This window comes from Lytechinus variegatus, chromosome 15 (assembly GCF_018143015.1).
Source record: "Lytechinus variegatus isolate NC3 chromosome 15, Lvar_3.0, whole genome shotgun sequence".
Lineage (NCBI taxonomy): Eukaryota > Metazoa > Echinodermata > Echinoidea > Temnopleuroida > Toxopneustidae > Lytechinus > Lytechinus variegatus.
Genome location: NC_054754.1, coordinates 24,869,376 through 24,890,339, shown reverse-complemented (window position 1 = coordinate 24,890,339; position 20,964 = coordinate 24,869,376). Strand labels below are relative to the sequence as shown.

The following is a 20,964-nucleotide window of genomic DNA, read 5'->3' as shown; positions in this document are numbered from 1 at the left end:
TAGCTATGTCAAACATCAATTTGGCGCCCCTAGTTAAAACATCAATTCGACGCCCTTAATGTCGAAAATCATTTCGGTGCCCCTTGGTTGAACATCAATTCGGCGGGGCCCCCTATGTAGAATATCGATTCGGCGCCCCTGGTTCGAACAACAATTCGCCGCCCCCTATCTTGAACTTCAATTAAGCGCTGCTAGGTCGCACATTAATTCGTTGCCCCCTTAAATCGAATATCGATTCGGCACCCCCCCCCCCCCCCCTCGGTTGAACATCGATTCGGCGCCCATCTAAATCGAACACCAATTTGACGCCCATCTAAATCGAACACCAATTTGATTCCCCTAGGTTTGAACATTAGTTCGGCGCCCTTAAAGGTTGAATATAAATTCGGCACCCCCTATATCGAACTTCCATTCGGCGCCCCTAGGTCGAACATTAATTCGACGCCCCTAGATCGAACACCGATTTGACGCCCCTAAGTTGAACAAGAATTCGGCGCCCCTTATAGGTCAAATTAAATTCGGCGTCCCCTATATCGAACTTCAATTCGGCGCCCCTAGGTCGAACATCAATACGGCGCCCTAGCTATTGTCGAAAATCAAGTCGGCGCCCCTAGGTCGAACATCAATTCGACGCCCCTAGATTGATCAACGATTTGACGCCCCTAAGTTGAACAAGAATTCGGCGACCCTTATAGGTCGAATATAAATTCGGCACCCTATATCGAACTTCCATTCGGTGCCCCTAGGTCGAACATCAATACGGCGCCCTAGCTATGTCGAATATCAATTCGGCGCCCCTAGGTCGAACATTAATTCGACGCCCCTGGATCGAACACCGATTTGACGCCCCTAAGTTGAACAACTATTCGGCGCCCTTATAGGTCGAAAATAAATTCGGCGCCCCCTATATCGAACTTCAATTCGACGCCCCTAGGTCGAACATCGATTCGGCACCCTATGTATGTCGAACATAAATTCGGCACCCCCTCGGTTGAACATCAATTCGGCGCCCTCTATGTCGAACATAAATTCGGCGCCCCTTGGTCGAACAACAATTCGGTGCCCCCTATGTCGAACATAATTTCGGCGTCCCCTATATTGAACTTCAATTACGCGCTCCTAGGTCGAATATTAATTCGGTGCCTTCTAGGTCGAACATAAATTTGGCGCCCCCTATGTCATATATATACAACTTTAATTAGACGGTAAAAAAAATTAGGCGCCCCTCTGTCGAAAATCAATTCGACGCCCTAGGTTGAAAAACAATTCGGCGTCCCATATAGGTCGAATATAAATTTGGCGCCCCCTATATCGAACTTCGATTCGACGCCCTAGGTTGAACAACAATTCGGCGGCCCATATACGTCGAATATAAATTCGACACCCATAGGCGGCGGAAGCGGGGGGGACGTGTCCCCCCTAAATTTGAGGAGGGGGGACGGTCCCCCCTAAATTTGTTGTTGATGACCTTTTTTTTTTTTTTTGCTTGTCAATTTATTTTCCTACGTCCCCCCTAAAATTTTTGGGTTGAGAACCTTTTTTTTTTTTTGCTTGTCAAAATTTTTTTGGTTGTCCCCTCCTAAAATTGTTGGCTTCCGCCGCCAATGTCGACACCCCCTCGGTTTATCGGTTTATGTATCTAACAAAAGATTTTATGCGAGCGCGAAATGCGAGCTGATTTTTTTTTATCTATCGACCGAAAGTTGGACATTCTAAGCACGTTATTTAACCATGAACAGGATCGTCACCGTAATAAAAAAAATGATGCGAGCTCGAAGGGCGAGATTAATTTTTTTATATTCTGACCTAAAATTATAAAAATTTCTAAGCACTTTGGAAATTATGAACAGGATGGGCATCTTAATGAAGTTTGACCCCCCCCCATGTGAAACATGAATTTGGCAACTCCCGGTTAAACATGAAATTGGAGCCATAAAGGTCAAATATAAATTTGGCGCCCCCTCCCTAGGTCGAACATAGATTCGGCGCCCCCTATATTAAACTTCAATTAGGCACTCCTTGGTCGAACATTAATTCGACGCCCATAGGTCGAACGTCAATTTGGCGCCCTAGCTATGTCGAACATAAATTCGGCGCCCCTATATCGAACTTAAATTCGGCGCCCTTATGTCGAACATCAATTTGGCGCCCAAGGTCAAACACGTCCCCTAGGTTGAACAACAATTCAGCGCCCCTTATAGGTCGAATATAAATTCGGCTCCCCTTATATCGAACTTCTACTCAGCACCCCTAGATCGAACATCGATTCGACGCCCCCCCCCCTCAGTCGAATAGAACTCGATGCCTCTATAGGACGTACATAAATTCGGCACTCCCTATATTGAACTTCAATTAGGCGCCCCTTGGTCGAACATAAATTTGGCGCACCCTATAATTTTATAACATCAATTCGGCGCCCCATAGGACGAATATCAAGTCGGCGCCCCTCCCCCCCCCTCGGTTGAACATCAATTCGACGCCCCGTCAGTTGAACAACAACTCGGTGCCGCTATAGAACGTAAATAAATTCGGCGCCCCCTATATCGAACTCCGATTCGGCGCCCACAGGTCAAATGCCAATTCGGCGCCCCCTCCCGAGATCGAACATAAATTCGCAAATTCGGCGCCTTTGTTTCTTATTATTTTCTTCTATCTCTCTCTATTCTTCCTCTTTTCGGCGCCCCCTTTTTTCAGTACTTGAATAATGACAATTGACCTTTACATACTGTGTTCGACATATCAAGAAATGGAGTGCGCATCATACGCATCTAATCAGTTTAAGGTTCATTCATTCCAATCAACTTTTGAGCCAGAAGATGGAGTGCGATTGTAATTAAAAGCACTACTAAAGTCTACAAATAGTGGAAGAGCATATATCCTTGGTCTTTCTAAAGGCTGATGCAACAAGAAGTACAGCATCTTCCACGCTCCTATTCTGCTGATACGCATTGGAAATGGGTTTGTGAATTCCTGAGTTTGTTTCAACAAATATGGAAATAGCACCCTCTCAAAACACTTCATAATATTCAAAGTTAAAGCCACAGGGCGAAAGTCATTTGGTACATTTGCATGTTTAAATTTAGGAACTGGAAAGATTGATGATTCTTTCCAGATACTAGTCTGGGAACCAGACCAGAATTTAAAACAAACACTTGCAGCCAATTCGGAGCCATTTGTTGGCTACATATTTTCAGAATCCTATTTGACGCACCATCATGCCCCATAGCTTTGTTAATTTTCACACCATAAAGTAATCTCCTGACCTTTTTCCTGAGAAATACTCAGAGAAACCAGCTACAACATCTGAAGATGGGACTCTCGATAATTCCTGCTAAAAGAATCGACTTAACGACCCTTCCCCCCAGGTATGAGAACTCCTTCACCGATTCTACCTCATCACACAACTTTTCCTCCTATTCTACCATCCCTTCAACTTGTTTCTAGCACCTTCCATACACACAATCTCTCGCTCATCGTGGGGTCACTCTCTTCATCTTTGCACATCTCCCATGAATCCATTTCTCCCCCACACTGAATTTGCTTTTACCCTCTTTCCACAAATGCCACCTGGGTCTATCTTACTTACTACATATCCCCCTTCCATCCCACTCAAAAATCACTTTTTGTCTTCCCAAGATTTACCTTTGGACCCTTGCTCTCAAAACCTCTCTTCCATTTCTAACCCCCCCCCCCTTAGACCATCCAATGTCTCACTCATCAAAACCAAATCATCAGCATACAACCTTTCTCTCATCACACCTTCTCTTGCACTCTCAAAACCCACATCAATCACAACTGCTAATATTATTGCTCTCATGGGCAAGAATCCCAGGGGGGAGGGGGGTGGACAGAGGGGATGCGCCCCCTACCAAAATAGTAGGGGGTGCACAATATAAAATGTCCCCCTACTATTTTTTTTTTGATGGAGAATGAATATATAATTCACAATCGAGTGAGTGAATTTTGAAAGAACTTTCTTTTTTTTTTGCTTGTCAATTTTTTTGGTCAAAATGGCCAAACATTTTGGGTGATAACCTTTGTTTTTTTGCTTGTCAAAGTTTCCAGCCCCTAATCCTCCCTACCTTTGGGGACAGATTTACACCCATGATTGCTCTTATTTATGATAATGCAAACTACAGGTCTGACTGCTAAGCAAGCTACACCTTAGCCTCTTGTCGAGGCCCTGGCGGCTGCTTCCCGAGCGAAGCATGGGATTTCCGAATTCGCGAAGCGAATTAGGCCTGGCGTGAGCAGCGGCGCTCTGTTTCGCTCTCTCCCTTGCTTCGTCATGTTCTCTCGAAAACAGCCGACAGGGCCTCAAAAAGAGGCTAGCTACACATAGGCTAACATGGCGGCCAATTATGGGGTCTTTTGCTCATGAATTCGAACAAAATGGACCATCTGGGTTGAAAGTTTATATCTAAATAGAGTAAAATGCACAGAGCACAATGCTGTAAACTCATCAAAATCTGACTTTTTTGCAATCACAATTGGAAATATCATTGCTCTCACTTACGATAATGCAAGTACAAGCCTGACTGCTAAGCAAGCTTCACCTAGGCTAACATGGTGGCCAGTTTATATGGGGTCTTTTGCCATGAACTCTTAAAAAAGGATTTAAGGGGCACATCATCTGGGTTGAATATTTATATCTAAATAGAGTAAATTCACAGAGCTAAATGCTAAAATTCATCAAAATCTGATTGATACTGAAGACATAAAGTTATTGAGTATTTTTTGTAATATTGTGTGAAAAAAGTTGTAAGAACACTCTAATAAATATGCAATAGTTTGGATGCCATGTCCTGATTATCTATTCTCTTATGTTACTACATGAAATCATATTTCATATTTTAAGAAGTGTGTACATGTCACCCTTGTATCAAAATGAGTTCAAGCAATGATTATCTTACACATAAAACCAGTAGTCTATCTATTATCCTTTTCATCCTTGGGAGGACAAAATTTGAATGAAAATTATTTCATATGATAACATACATATAAACTAGATTTAATTGTTCACAAGGACAAATTGGGTGGTCTGGTTATCATTTTCTATGCACAATAGAGTGACGTAATAGTGTAATGTGAAACAAATATCATCATCGTCGTCGTCAAGAAATAGAACTACGGTGTCTCAAAATACTATACACTTTTGAAATGGCTGCCGAATAAAAAATGTATCACTATGAGGGAAACGCTTACATTGGAAAGCCAATAAACTCAACTTTCAAATGACACCAAACAGTTGGAAAACTATTCATGCTTGAGTGAGCACTGCCAACTAAAGGGAATGAAAATTAAATTTGGTAGGAATTAGCTTTCTGGGCTTTCTAGTTTCTGAGTGACAACACCTTTGGAACCTGCAAAAGTTGAGGGTCTTGTGATGAATTAATGATTAATTCTGATCAGTTTGTTGTTTGAGTTATTAAATTAAAATTAAAAGAAGAGGCACGATAGCTCAGTCGGCAGAGCGGGGATTTGTATTCCGGTGACCCGGGTTCGATTCCCACTTGGTGCGCTAGTGCCCTTTGGTAAGGCATTAATCCTCAGTACCAGGTCCTTCAGAGAGAACCTTAAGCCGTTGGTCCTCTGGTTGCTTGCTTACAACTTAGGTAAAAAATCACCACCAATCAATCAATCAATCAAAAATTGAATGCCTCTGGGAACATGACTTGCAACTTTGAACTGTGCAACACTTGGACTTTATTTTGTGGATCTCAGCAGTGTGTTGATGGAAGTCAGGATGTGATGGAATCTGTTGCATGCAAGCAGGCGAGATAGGGTAAGACGTGGGGACCCAATGAAAGTGCCCTTTTTATCTATATATTGGCCAGTTTTCGAGGGGAGGATGTGGCCCCTCGCTTCTGAATACTACATTTGTGTATGCTACCTGGTTAGCCACAAATCATCATTTACTCCTTTCAAATACACACTGCAGTCATAATTCATCAAATTTTGTTTTACTTACTTTAACTTTCCCTTTTTCAATGTGATTCTTATTCAATCAATCATAGAATCTTAACTCAGTTTTGCCACTTCAAAGAAATATCATGCATCACATATTTATTTTATAAATCATACAAAATGAAGCCCAAGTTATGAATACAAGTAGGGGAAAAGGCCAATTTGACTCTCATATGGGAAACAAATGCAATATTTCATTTAAAAAACAAAATATTATCTAAGATCTTGATATGTATGCAGAAGGAGTTGTTAAAAAATGGGAAGCAAAGTGATTTTGCTAACAATTGCATATGAAACCAGTGGTTGCAATTTTCATAAATCAACAGCAATACATCCAAGATTATGATGAACTGATAGATGAAATGGAAGGAGTTTACCGTTACTAGTTTGATAAAAGATACAAATTTGAAAGCTTATGTCATATTTGTTGAAGAAATTTTAACTGGATCAAAGAAGTTATATATCGCATGGTCACAAGACATGAAGAGAGACAAGACCTCAGATTTTAATGACAAGATAATTTTTCAAATGACATCCTTTCCAAACCAACCCCCCAAAATAATCATTATGACAAGGCAAAGAAAGACAATCATATCATTCTCATTGTAATGTGATTTTTTTTATTATTTTTTTTATAGATACATCTAAGCTTCTATTCCACCAGCAGGGATACATATTCATTCTTTCTCCCATGAATCTCCATATTTATTTAGCATTTTACTCCTGTTTCGAGCACCAAGACTGAATTCATCCTGGGCAGGCAACTTTGGCCTTGGTTGATCTTGATGGGGAGTAACATCAGGTGGGGACCTCGGCTGGTAATGACCTGGAAGAACTTGGGTGTACTGCTGTGCATTCTTCGCTCGGTGGTGCTTCCGGAGCTCGTCGTAGGTTCCTGTGAATTCCCGCTTTGAGGCTGCCCTCTCGTCCTCGCGACGCTTGGCGAGGTCAGAATCGAAGGTGTTGTCTATTCCCTTGACTTGGCTGGTATCTATATCCATGTTCAATCTCTGGTCGTGTCCTCCACTCCAAGGTGTGTCTGGTCGGAAGTTATCATCGACAGAAAGTTCTTCCTCTACAGGTGGGTTGCTTCCAGTTCCATACCCAGGTATACTCATCCCGCCAAACTCGGCAGGTGGCATGCCCCCTCTGCCCCTCCTCATCATCTCGGCAAAGGGAGAGTTTTCAAGCTTCAGGAACTTCTCACGGCACTTCTGAACATAGAGCATCTTGCCAAAGATGTAGCCACACATAGTGGCAAACACCACCTTTGGGATGGAACCAAAGCGTTTGCTAGGGTTCAGAATTCCTCTCTGCACAAGCATGTGTGTTGACAGTCCGGACACAGTGGCAATAGGAAAGGAACGGTACCAAAAACTCTCAAATCTACATTCCCGCAAAGCCCGCTTTTCCTCGTCTGTGAACTGGTAGCGACCTTCCTTCATCTGTTGTTGAATGGTCGCATCGACAGGAGATGGATTCTCAGGTGTGTTGTCAGAATATGTTGCCATGGTTGAATCTGAAAGGCAGAAAAAAAGAAACTTTCACCAATTATTACAGATAATAACTCTGAGATCTACACACTCAGTCACACTAAGGTGTGAGGTTGCATCATAGATCATACCCCTTAAAAAGTTAAGTAATGATAATTTTCTTTCAATGAAAATTGAAAAGTGTGAAATAAAAAAAATTGTAGAACAGGAAGACGTTAAGCAAAGAGTTGACATTGACAAGATTTTCTGCGATATTTTTTTTTGTTCTGAACTTTCTTTTCAAAAAATGAAAAATGGGTTCCAAAATCTAAACTGATCAAACCTTACATACAAGGGTAATACACAAATTCTAGCTCAGTTTAAACAATATTTTTAGCCATGTCATCAAACTCAGAAAGACTTTCTTTGAACTTGCCTTGAGTTCAAACTTCAAAGTAGGGTTAGTAGGCCAGGGGGGGGGGGACACTTACATTGACGAGTGGATATCATGCACGACCCCAAAAACAAGTAAGAAAAATGTCTTTTTCAAGATAGGGCACATTACGTAGTTATGTAACGTAATAAGGATGTCAAAAACACTAAAATAATGAAAAAAGGGTATCTATTTTCGCTAGGAAAGTTATGTGTTTAGGGTCATATTTGTGAGGGTACAAAAAAAATGTTTTATAAAGTATGTACCTTTTGCCCCAAGTCAAGAGTCAACACAATGTGTTTAGAGTACGATTTGCGCGAGATATGGGGAGGTTGGGCTGTTCATAACCCATTGATGTAGGTAAATTAGGTAAAACTGACGACCGATTGAAATATCGCTGTACTTGTTTAGGGGTCCAATTCAGGGAATACTTGCCAAAAGTATCGTTATGTTTCCAATACTTGTTAAAGGTCAAGTCCACCCCAGAAAAATGTTGATTTGAATCAATAGAGAAAAATCAGACAAGCACAATGCTGAAAATTTCATCAAAATCGGATGTAAAATAGGAAAGTTATGACACTTCAAATTTTGCTTATTTTCAACAAAAATAGTTATATGAACGAGCCAGTTAAATCCAAATGAGAGAGTCGATGATGTCACTCACTCACTATTTCTTTTGTTTTTTATTGTTTGAAATATACAATATGTCAATTTTTACGAATTTGGCGATTAGGACCTCCTTGCCTGAAGCACAAAATGTTAAAATAATGGAATTCCACGTGTTCAGGAGGAATGAAACTTCATTTCACGTGACAATGACGAGAAAATAAAATATTTCATATTTCATATAATAAAATACAAAAGAAATAGTGAGTGAGTGATGTCATCAACTTTCTCATTTGGATGTAACTGGCTCGTTCATATAACTATTTTGTTGAAAATAAGCGAAACTTTAAAATGCCATAACTTTCTTATTTTACATCCGATTTTGATGAAATTTTCAGTGTTATGCTTGTTGAATTTTTCTCTTTTTATTCAAATCAAGTTTTTGTTGGGGTGGACTTGTCCTTTAAGGGTAGGGTTTTACACGGCAATACTTGTTAAGGGGTGCATTTTCAGAATATGTGTTAAGGGTGCTTTTCGAGACCCCTTGTGCAAGGTAGGATGGGGGGGGGGGTCGGGTGTCCGGACACTATATTTTTGAAGCCTTCTTTTTTGTCTTTGGATTACACTAAAAATATTAAATTCAATAGTCGTAATCGTCTTCTATTTTGTTCTCTATATTTCCTAACATTTTATACTAACAAGTGGAATGCCTCTGGCCATCTCACCTGCATCACGCGATTCAACATAGCAGCAGTGCTGACTTTGAAAACTACTATAACTCGCACAAGATGTTCAGTGATACTTGGTTATGATGGTAATTCAACAGATACCCCCATTACTGCCAAAGTTCCTTGACCTTTGACCTTGGTCATGTGACCTAAAATGTGCACAGAATGTTCAGTGATACTTGATTACTCTTATGTCCAAGTTTTATGAACTAGACCAACATACTTTTAAAGTTTTGATTGTAATTCAACAGACACCCCCAAATCGGCCAATGTTCATTGACCCTAAATGAACTTTGACCTTGGTCATGTGACATAAACTCATGCAGGATGTTTGATGATACTTGATTAACCTTGTGTCCAAGTTTAATGAACTAGGTCCATATACTTTCTAAGTTATGATGTCATTTCAAAAACTTAACCTTAGGTTAAGATTTGATGTTGACGCCGCCGCCGCCGTCGGAAAAGCGGCGCCTATAGTCTCACTCTGCTATGCAGGTGAGACATAAATTGATGAAAATTTGCTTGTATTCTTTTCCAAATGACTTTCTAAAATTAATCGTCTGGACACACAACAACCGAGTATATCCACTCGTCAATGGATTCGTTCTTTCCTCCTCCTTTCTTTTCTTACTTTCTGTTTTCCCTTCTCTCAGCTTTATTTTGTCTTTCACACATTTTATCATCTCCCCATCCTTTCTTTTTCTTGTTTTCTATCTATATTCATTTCAAAGAATGACGGAAACCTTTTTTTCTCTCTTTTATTCTAACTTTTTTTCCCCTTCATTTTTCTTTCTTTTTCTCAATTCATATTTCTTTTCTTTTGTCTTCTCTTTCTCTCCTTCATTTTTTCGTTCACCCTCCTTTCCAATTCTTTATATTTTTGTCATACTGTGTAGCCTTCTTTATTTAATTTTTGTCGATTGTCCCGTATTTAATTTTGTGCCTAGTCACGGAAACGTGATAAATCCCGATTAGCTCGAGAGCTTCAGAATCGCGCGCGCTGGTAATGCAATGGTCCATGGCATGGGCATGGATCCGGTACGGTACCGTACCGCTACGCTACGGTAACTCGCGCCGAAATCATCCCTCACATTCTTGAATTTAGGATAGTTTTTCCCCATTCTAATGCCAAGATATTTCTTACTCTACCCATTGGATAATTACCTATTTATCGTCCTCAGAACACCTGAAAAACACCAAACTAATCCATATCGACACCGACTTCTCAAAACACGGCTCGTATTGATACGGTATCTGTGAAACCCAAATTATGTACGGGCAGGCCACAGAGCTAGAGCTAGAGATATACCGTATATAGGGGAAGGCGGGGTAAGTTGAGCATAAATTAGGGGCAAGTTGAGCCACCAGCCCCAGGCCAATAGACATTGTGGTGGTGTCATGTATTGATGACCCATAGCATAACCCCTAACCCCACCACATTGTTTCCAACTTTGAAACAAAAAGTAGTTTTTTAGAGGGAAAAATATGAATTTCAGCCAAAAAAGTAAAAAGAGTGTGAAATAGATAAGTGCTTTATAAGTCTTTAAATATAATAAAGACATGATAACAACATTATTAGTCCAGGTATGGATCTTCATTCTTGTCATAGTCTTTTATATGATGGATGCATAATAAATGTGTGGATACAAAATTATCGCACTAAGTTCGGACTGGGGTAAGTTGAGCCAAACAGCATGGGGCAAGTTGAGCCATGGTAATTCACGTATCTTAAAAAACAAACAAACCATAAAAATCGATTGAAATGCAGGCTGAAAGGAGCAAATTTACATGACTGCTCTTTTCCTTAATACAGGATGTTAGTATTTATAGAGAATTAGCAAGTGAAAGGACTTTAAACAAAAAATTGACATGCTGGTTCTCCCCCCATACATTTTGTACATAGTGTTTTTGTGGCTCAACTTACCCCAGACGGTGGCACAACTTACCCCATATATGGGGCAAGTTGAGCCATTTGACATCGTTTTTTTCAAAGGTCACGATGACTTTCAGTGTGGGGATATAGGTGGAAAATATTTCAGAAGAATTAAATTTCAAGGCAAGGTACTTATTTCGACAAGATTATTAATCATATCAATTCTAACATGCAAAAAGCAAAAACTGTCACAACTTACCCCGCCTTCCCCTACATAATTCTCTATATGATACAGGCCTGATTATTTTGGATATACATGTATGGCGGTATACACTTGGCGACTTTTCGAAAATTTTCCCCATTCAATGTTTTCTTTTGCTACTTTTTTTTCACCTCATAATGCGACTAATTGCGAACATTTTTTTTATTTTTTTTTTTCTGTTCGTGAAAATGGATGCAATATGAAATAACAGCTAGATCGATTTGACAATACCAACTTGATTGAACCAAATAGTCCGGGCATACTACCCTATAACTTGCTTATTGCACATGTTCATGGAGAAATTAATCGTTGTTTCACACGACAACAGGGAGAAAATTTTAATATTTCACATAACAGAAATAGTGAGTGATCATCAGTCTCCTCATTTGCCGACAGGGAAATGATGTTATTTTCTAGCACTAGAATAAGGTTCTAATGAAACGGGGATTTTTTCTCTCGCTCACTTGGGAATTTTATAGGGTGACGGAAAGAAATACACATTCAAAGAAAGAAAATGAAAGGATAAGTGTAATTTTCTAGCACTTGGTAAAAGTAACGTTCAAATGAAAAGGAGGTATTTGTTTTCTCTCGCTCGCTTGGGAATTTTATAGGGTGAAGAAAGAAACTTTCAAAAGTGCATTCTTGATTATGAAACAGGTACTGTACATGAAAAGAAAAGAATTGAATTCGTAGCAAGTTCCTCCCAATTTAGGAGGCTGCTGTTTTTTTATGTTAAAGCTTATTTTTGTATCCAATTAATGTAACGAAAATAAAACTAGAGAAGGGGTATAGCAATATAAGAAAGTATAGCTTTTAAAGTGCCTGCAAAGGTGAGTGTACCCCGGGGTGTACCCCATCCTCACAAAGATGAAAAATACAGTTGTAAAGGCCCTACCCCCTTTTTGCACCGCCAATAAAGGAAAGGGGGTGGGGTGGTTCGCGTAAAAACGTCATCATACGTGTGGAAAACTAGTCTAAAAAGCAGGTTTGATACGATAAAAATTTTCATATTTTGAATTATTATTCACAATTTCTTACGGAAAAGATATTTTTGAGATATATTATTATGTGAGATATAAAACTTGATGCTACGATTATCTGACTTTTAATAATTTTAAGAAGTTTTCTCAATGTAATTTCAAGTTGAGTTGAGTTTTGAGACTATCAAAGGCAATACGTCTATCATACCATTTTCTTCGACGGAACACTTTATAAATTTACAGAATGGTTCATTTTTAAGAGATTACTTGAATAAACATTTGATGTTGTCTTGATGGTAGAGATCTTCAGTATATTTTCTACAAAAATAGTAAGCTCATTATTTGTATCATCTTTGTTAAGTCGAATTATTGTGATTGTGATTTCTTGTTTTCGTCTTCCTTCCTAGTATCGGCATCGTATCATTCATTTCCTGTGTCTGTGTGTACCGGTACTTCAGGACAACTGCAGCCAGACAGTCGGGGCACCCGACCCACCGGCCAGGCGCAGTCATCGCCTCCATCGCGTGCTTGCCTTGCGCCCTGGCCTTGGTGTGGACCATCGGCATCGCCTTCTTCGCCGCGCCTCAGCCTTCAAAAAAAAAAAAAAAAAAAAAAAATGGCAATGCCGTGCCATGGCTCTTCACTTCAGTTTTCTTAGTACGACCTAGACAGGAATAACCATCGTTTCTGGGGATTTATTCAATAATTTCTGACATTTTACTGTAATCCCCATTCACCGACGGTTAGGTGTCCGTGTGGGCTCCCATTTGACTTGTTTAACCCAGGGGGCTAGCGACCGCCCGGGGGGGGGGCCACTTACATTGACGAGTGGATACCATGCGCGACCAAAAAAACACGTAAAAAAGATGTCTTTTTCACGATAGGGCACGTTACGTACGTAACGTGATAAGGGTGTCAAAAACACAAAAATAATGAAAAAAGGGTATCTATTTCGCTAGGAAATTACGTGTTTAGGGTCGAATTTGCGTGGATGATAAAACAAAATCAAACTGTTTTATAAAGCATGTCCTTTTTGCCCCAACACTTCGTGTTTAGAGTCCGATTTGCGCAAGGTGTAGAAGGTGGGGTCGTACTAAACCAAATAGGGTAAAGCCGACGATCGAAGGACCCGTACAATAAAACATTCCTATACTTGTTTAGGGGCACTCATTCAATGAACAAGGTTATAATATAACCTTGTTCTCAGTTATATCTCCATGTGTGACAAAATAAAGGTGGCAATTTAATAGCCTGAGTCATATCGATTATTTTGAAAACCGGTGTTCGACAGCTCTAATTCGATCGAACATCGATGCATCGAATATTGAAGGCGGGGAAAATGTAGTCTTTTGTTTTTGCGTCGATGCGATGCGCTTTGCATATGCACCATATGCACTGACGGTATTCGCTGGCGTTGGCCGGGTGAGCGTTGCACAAGCAGATGACAGAGCAAAGTTCGTTTGTATTTTCCATGATCATAAAACACACAAAAAAGGCCGGGGACCAAAGCAGAATTCCCAAAATATCTTCAACAATGATATTTGCATATAGGGCCTAAGTTTAAAATGAAACAATAATGAAATGAAGACATGAATCACGCAGAGTCGATCCGAATGATTTTCGGTCAACTAGCATTCGCAGTCTATTCACCAGCCCCGTCCGCAGCTCCGTACACTCACTCTCCCGAAACGACAGGCGTGCTTGACGTCAGCGCCAGCAAACAAGTGCAATCAACGGAGAGCGCTGTAACTTGCCTGAGATTGTGTAGTTGGATCCAAAATGAGCTCCAAATAAATTTATGGGAATAAATACGTAATTTTCTCTGGATGGTCATTTGAATTGCTATTCAATGCTGATATAACGATTGTGAGGAAAGATTGTGGAATATGAGTTATGACGATGTTCGAGAATTAATCCTGATAATGACAATCCAGTTTTTTAGACGCAATTGAGCATGCGATCAAAATAAATACGAATGTTTCGAATCGAGCCCTAAATTCATCTAAATTATTACGATTTAACAAGATTTTATGGTCATACTAAGAATATTGACGATGTCAGCAAAGTATGTTATGTTCATATGGAAGAATTAATACTGGGATTATTTCTATCGTTATTCCATCTCTAAATAAATACGAATGTTTCGAATCGAGCCCTAAATTCATCTAAATTATTACGATTTAACAAGATTTTATGGTCATACTAAGAATATTGACGATGTCAGCAAAGTATGTTATGTTCATATGGAAGAATTAATTCTGGGATTATTTCTATCGTTATTCCATCTCTGGACGTCTCCTCGGCCTCCAAGCTAGCTCCGAGAAAATAAGCACAATGCGCATGCGTGTTCGATGACGTATGACATATTTTCCCATTCATGAAATCAGAGCCCAAAGTTGGGCACAAACTAGCTTCAAATTGATGGGAAAAAATCAAACGCAATTTTCTCTGTTTTGTCATGTAAAATGTTATTATATGGTGATATTACGAACTTGAACAGAGTTTTACATGTAGACAATGTTCGAGAATCAATCCTGACGTGATGATTATTTTTTTTAGACAAGTGCACTAGCTAGACTCCAGAAATCAAGTCGATCGTCATGAGATGTCCGCCATTGAAAATTGAAATGAAATACAAACGTTTCACATCAAGCTCTAAATTCATATTAATGATTATCATATGCAAATTATTGTTAAATATTACGATTAAATAATGTTCTATGGTCATGATATTAATATTGTTCATGAAAGCAAGATTTATTTTACGTTGATCGCGTCAATTTCCGGCCATTTTCTGGTTTGATTAAAGAACAGTACTGCGCATGCACGATCGATGGCCATGACATCCATTCATGAATTCATCGTGCATAAATTATCTCGGCACGAGCAGACGAGTAAGACTCGAACTATGATCGAAATAAAAATTAATGGTGAATAGCATAATAATTACTCAATCGGTTTCATTTTGGGGGCAATAGAAATCAAGTAAGTAGTAGTAAAGTTGGACATTACTGATATTTTGATGATTGATTGTGTAAACCAAACGAATCGGCCGGCGGACATATTTTTTTTTTTTTTTTTTCGATGCACCGATTTTGCAAAATCTGCATCGGTGTTCGATGACATCGATCGAACACAGATTTTAAAATCGATTCGACTCAGGTTTAGTGGCAATGTTTGGCTTATTTTCTCTTTTTCTTTGGGGCAAATGCTTGATTTTTTTACACTGACAGTTTCCATTAGATATGTTAATTCATACCGCTTGGCCCTTATTTAAATTTGATTCTTTATATCATTTTTTCTTAATTAAAAATAGAGATCAAAAAATGAAAATTTTCTTGCCATATTACTTTCCACCAATAGAGGGCGTACACAAAAATATGCCCAAAATTCAAGTTTTTGAGCGCTCTGGTGATTACAAAAATTATTCCCACATTACTAATGATAAATAAATTAAAACTATATGGAAATTAGTAATTTTGGTCACAAAAGTGATATTTTAATGATTTTTTAAAGTGTGTGCTCTATACAGCATTGGCATACCATAGTCTTACCTGTAGATTCTCCACAGGCCAGATGGTAGCAGTGAACAAGTGTTTAGGGGTTCATTTCAGGGGTTCATTTCAGTCAGTATCGTTTTGCTTCCAATACTTGTTAAGGGTAGGGTTTCACACGCCAATACTTGTTAAGGGGTGCATTTTCAGAATATGGAAATTACGTGTTTAGGGTGCTTTTCGAGACCCCATGGCCGCGCATGGTATCCACTTGTGAATGGAAGTGGCCCCCCCCCCGGGCCCGACCGCTACGTGGCCGGGAGCCCCCTGGGTTAAACAAGTTATAAGTATATATTCGGAGAATTAGTTTGACCATACTTCACGCTTCTCTGTGAGGTATGGTAAAATGCACGTACGATCCTGGGCTCCCGGCCGCTACGCGGCCGGGAGCCCCCTGGCCTGGGTTACTATTTGTTATAACACCAGCACTTTTGTCAGACCAGAGTCCAAAGTTTGGGGCATATAAACACATCGAGGTTACAATCTAAGGAAATATAAATTACAAATTAAAAATATAGAACTATTTAACATAATAGTAGTTTAAACGATATAGATGAAAATGCATGCTTTACCGATGTTTAGTTGGGAAAAGCACAGCTAAATCGATCCAAATTAAGGCAGCCAAACTATGAAATATTTACAAACGAACGGAGAGGGCGTCAACAATTTACGAATGTGATATCGATATTGCATTCCACCAGCACACCTACAAGGCAATAATACGATACGATACACTACACGAAGACAAACGATAATAGTTATAATCGCGATATATCGAGACATTAACGATAATGACGTCATTCAAGATGGCAACTTGCAAGAAAAACCGTCAGGTCAGGAGAAAATGTCTTAGATGACAGATTTCTCAATCATCCAGTGGATTTTTTTCCAATAACTCCGGTCCAAGGTATGCAATTACTTAAGTTATTTATATTTCCCTGATAATGAAACTAGAAATTTCGCTCAAAAAAAAGTTTTAAATCACGATCTATAACGCTAGTTCACTATACGTTGTGTGTAGCGCACGGGGCCCCTAACTCTTCAGTCTATGTATGGTGACTGGTGAGTGGAGCCAACTAAGCCTGAGTCGAATCGATTTTAAAATCGGTGTTCGATCGATGTCATCGAACACCGGTGCAGATTTTGCAAAATCGGTGCATCGAAAAAAAAAAATACGTCGGCCGGCCGATTCGTTTGGTTTACACAATCAATCATCAAAATATCAGTAATGTCCAACTTTACTACTACTTACTTGATTTCTATTGCCCCCAAAATGAAACCGAATGAGTAATTATGATGCTATTCACCATTAATTTGAAGTTTATTTCGATCATAGTTCGAGTCTCGTCTGCTCGTGCCGAGATAATTTATGCACGATGAATTCATGAATGGAAGTCATGGCCATCGATCGTGCATGCGCAGTACTGTTCTTTAATCAAACCAGAAAATGGCCGGAAATTGACGCGATCAACGTAAAATAAATCTTGCTTTCATGAACAATATTAAAATCATGACCATAGAACATTATTTAATCGTAATATTTAACAATAATTTGCATATGATAATCATTAATATGAATTTAGAGCTTGATGTGAAACGTTTGTATTTCGTTTCAATTTTCAATGGCGGACATCTCATGACGATCGACTTGACTTCTTGAGTCGAGCTAGTGCACTTGTCTAAAAAAAATCATCACGTCAGGATTAATTCTCGAACATTGTCTACATGCAAAAACTCTTTTCAAGTTCGTAATATCACCATATAATAACATTTTACATGACAAAACAGAGAAAATTGCGTTTGATATTTTTCCCATCAATTTGAAGCTAGTTTGTGCCCAACTTTGGGCTCTGATTTCATGAATGGGAAAATATGTCATACGTCATCAAACACGCATGCGCATTGTGTTTATTTTCTCGGAGCTTGGAGGAGACGTCGAGAGATGGAACAATAAAAATAATCCCAGTATTTCTTCCATATGAACATAACATACTTTGCTGACATCGTCAATATTCTTAGTATGACCATAAAATCTTGTTAAATCGTAATAATTTAGATGAATTTAGGGCTCGATTCGAAACATTCGTATTTATTTTGATCGCATGCTCAATTGCGTCTAAAAAACTGGATTGTCATTATCAGGATTAATTCTCGAACATCGTCATAACTCATATTCCACAATCTTTCCTCACAATCGTTATATCAGCATTGAATAGCAATTCAAATGACCATCCAGAGAAAATTACCTATTTATTCCCATAAATTTATTTGGAGCTCATTTTGGATCCAACTACACAATCTCAGGCAAGTTACAGCGCTCTCCGTTGATTGCAATTGTTTGCTGGCGCTGACGTCAAGCACGCCTGTCGTTTCGGGAGAGTGAGTGTACGGAGCTGCGGACGGGGCTGGTGAATGGACTGCGAATGCTAGTCGACCGAAAATCATTCGGATCGACTCTGCGTGATTCATGTCTTTATTATTGTTTCATTTTAAACTTATATGTTGTCATCTGCAAATATCATTGTTGAAGATATTTTGGGAAGAATTCTGCTTTGGTCCCTGGCCTTTTTTGTGTGTTTTGTGATCATGGAAAATACAAACGAACTTTGCTCTGTCAGATCATCTGCTTGTGCAACGCTCACCCGGCCAACGCCAGCGCATACCGTCAGTGCGTAGTGCATATGCAAAGCGCATCGCATCGACGCAAAAACAAAAGACTAAATTTTCTCCGCCTTCAATATTCGATGCATCGATGTTCGATCGAATTAGAGCTGTCGAACACCGGTTTTCAAAATAATCGATATGACTCAGGCTTAGAGCCAACGTAGTTCAGCGGAACAACCAAAATACAGAGACTGAAGCTTTGGTCTAAGTACATGTACGACCAGGCACTGCACCACTACTCAAATTTGATCCTATTTATTTATAGAGTTGGCCTCAAATTTTCTTTCTCTACATGCTTTATTTTAATTTGAGAGAACAATCAACAAGACAACATGTTGAATAGACAGCTGGCAGCCATCTGTTTCGAGGAGTTTTTGTCTCACCTGCGTAGCAGAGTGAGACTATAGGCGCCGCTTTTCCGACGGCGGCGGCGGCGTCAACATCAAATCTTAACCTGAGGTTAAGTTTTTGAAATGACATCATAACTTAGAAAGTATATGGACCTAGTTAATAAAACTTGGCCATAAGGTTAATCAAGTATTACTGAACATCCTATTAGAGTTTCATGTCACATGACCAAGGTCAAAGGTCATTTAGGGTCAATGAACTTAGACCATGTTGGAGGAATCGACATCGAAATCTTAACCTGAGGTTAAGTTTTTGAAATATCATAACTTAGAAAATATATGGACCTAGTTCATGAAACTTGGATATAAGGTTAATCAAGTATCACTGAACATCCTGCATGAGTTTCACGTCACATGACCAAGGTCAAAGGTCATTTAGGGTCAATGAACTTTGGCCGAATTGGGGATATCTGTTGAATTCCCATCATAACTTTGAAAGTTTATGGATCTGATTCATGAAACTTGGACATGATAGTAATCAAGCATCACTGAACATTTTGTGCAAGTTTCAGGTCTAATGATTAAGGTCAAAGGTCATTTAGGGTCAATGAACTTTGGCCGAATCGGGGGTGTCTGTTGAATTACCATCATAACTTTGAAAGTTTATTGGTCTAGTTCATTAAACTTGGACATTAGAGTAATCAAGTATCACTAAACATCCTGTGCACGTTTCAGGTCACATGACCAAGGTCAAAGGTCAATGAACTTTCTCCGAATTGGATGTACATGTATCTGTTGAATTACCATCATAACTTTGAAAGTTTATGGATCTGATTCATGAAACTTGTACATAAGAGTAATCAAGTATCACTGAACATCCTGTGCGAGTTTCAGGTCACATGATCAAGGTCAAAGGTCATGTAAGGTCAGTGAACTTTGGCCATGTTGGGTTTTTTTGTTGAATAACCATCATATCTCTGTAAGTTTATTGGTCTAGTTCATAAAAAGTGGACATAAGAGTAACCATGTATCACTGAACATCTTGTGCGAGTTAGAGTAGTATTCAAAGTCAGCACTGCTGCTATATTGAACCGCGTGATGCAGGTGAGATGGCCAGAGGCATTCCACTTGTTTTTATTAACGTTAAAAAAAAATTATCCTTGTACGCTGATGGCTCGCTATCGTACAGCAACCATTAGGGGTTAACAATGCAAATTCCCCCCGATGGGGCTCATCAATTTTTTTCTTTATTTCATAAAAATACATAAAAAAACTACCAAAATAAAGATTTATTCCGTTTTGGCCTGAAATGCACTAAACGGGGAAAAACAAACTTTAATTTAAAGGGGAAAAAACAGTGACTTACTCCGGCTGTCGCGCAACTTCACTTCCCGATAAGCGATGTTACAAAATGCTGTTTGAAGAACAATTTATAGTTAAAAATTATTATTCAACAAATAATAAAATTTGAAACTTGATTTAAAATATTGTAAATAATCATTATTACAATAGTGATTATTTATAATCAATTTTTAAATTTTATTATTTGTTTAATAGTTTCATCTGAATAATGCAAATCTTTAAAAATTCAATAACTTTCTTATTTGTTATTAAATTTTCAGGATGTTGCTCTGTGAATTTACTATACATGTATTTATGAAAACAAATACCTTCAGCCTGGGGTATCCCATTAAGACTAGTCTACATGTAATAGGGCCTACATGTAAGTATAAGTTTTGATGATAGGGATAAAATGGTCTCTATGGGGGGGTGACCTTGTTAAGATAATTTGGTAAAAGTTAATTAAGCCTACTAGTGTTTAAAAATATGTAACTGCAGAACCGCTAGTCCAATGTTGATAATTCATATCGTAAATTGCTTCTAAATCTTCTCTTCCCTGAGAAATACAAATCAACTCTGTGGCGCTTAAAAAAATGATATCACATGAAATGCCTATCATTTTCTTGAAGTATGGGGTTCCCTCAGCGTGGTTTGCCTCTTTTTGTACAAATCATCCTCCGCTTGCAAATATGATATGATTTCCCCATCATGAATGGAGGACCATTCTATGGTTTATG

At 39.0% G+C, this 20,964-nt stretch overlaps 2 protein-coding genes across 4 annotated transcripts in view; one reads left to right on the top strand and one right to left on the bottom strand.

Moving 5' to 3' along the window:
- Positions 1 to 4,632: 4,632 nt before the first annotated feature.
- On the bottom strand, positions 4,633 to 16,565 carry LOC121429294 (OCIA domain-containing protein 1-like). 2 transcript variants are annotated; one of them, XM_041626296.1, is made up of 2 exons: positions 16,448 to 16,565; positions 4,633 to 7,486 (listed from the first exon to the last, which is right to left on the bottom strand). In XM_041626296.1, the coding sequence occupies exon 2, from the start codon at positions 7,476 to 7,478 to the stop codon at positions 6,645 to 6,647; it is 834 nt and encodes a 277-aa protein (XP_041482230.1). In that variant the 5' UTR covers positions 7,479 to 7,486; positions 16,448 to 16,565; the 3' UTR covers positions 4,633 to 6,644. The 2 variants fall into 2 exon arrangements, with proteins under 2 accessions (XP_041482230.1, XP_041482229.1); XM_041626295.1 differs by lacking the exon at positions 16,448 to 16,565 and adding an exon at positions 10,371 to 10,477.
- The window catches only part of LOC121429293 (EVI5-like protein), a 103,716-nt gene continuing 95,265 nt past the window's right edge, over positions 12,514 to 20,964 (top strand). For both annotated transcript variants that reach the window (XM_041626294.1, XM_041626293.1), the window contains exon 1: positions 12,514 to 12,650. The gene's annotated coding sequence lies outside the window, so the exon portion shown is untranslated. The remainder of the gene's footprint in view (positions 12,651 to 20,964) is intronic.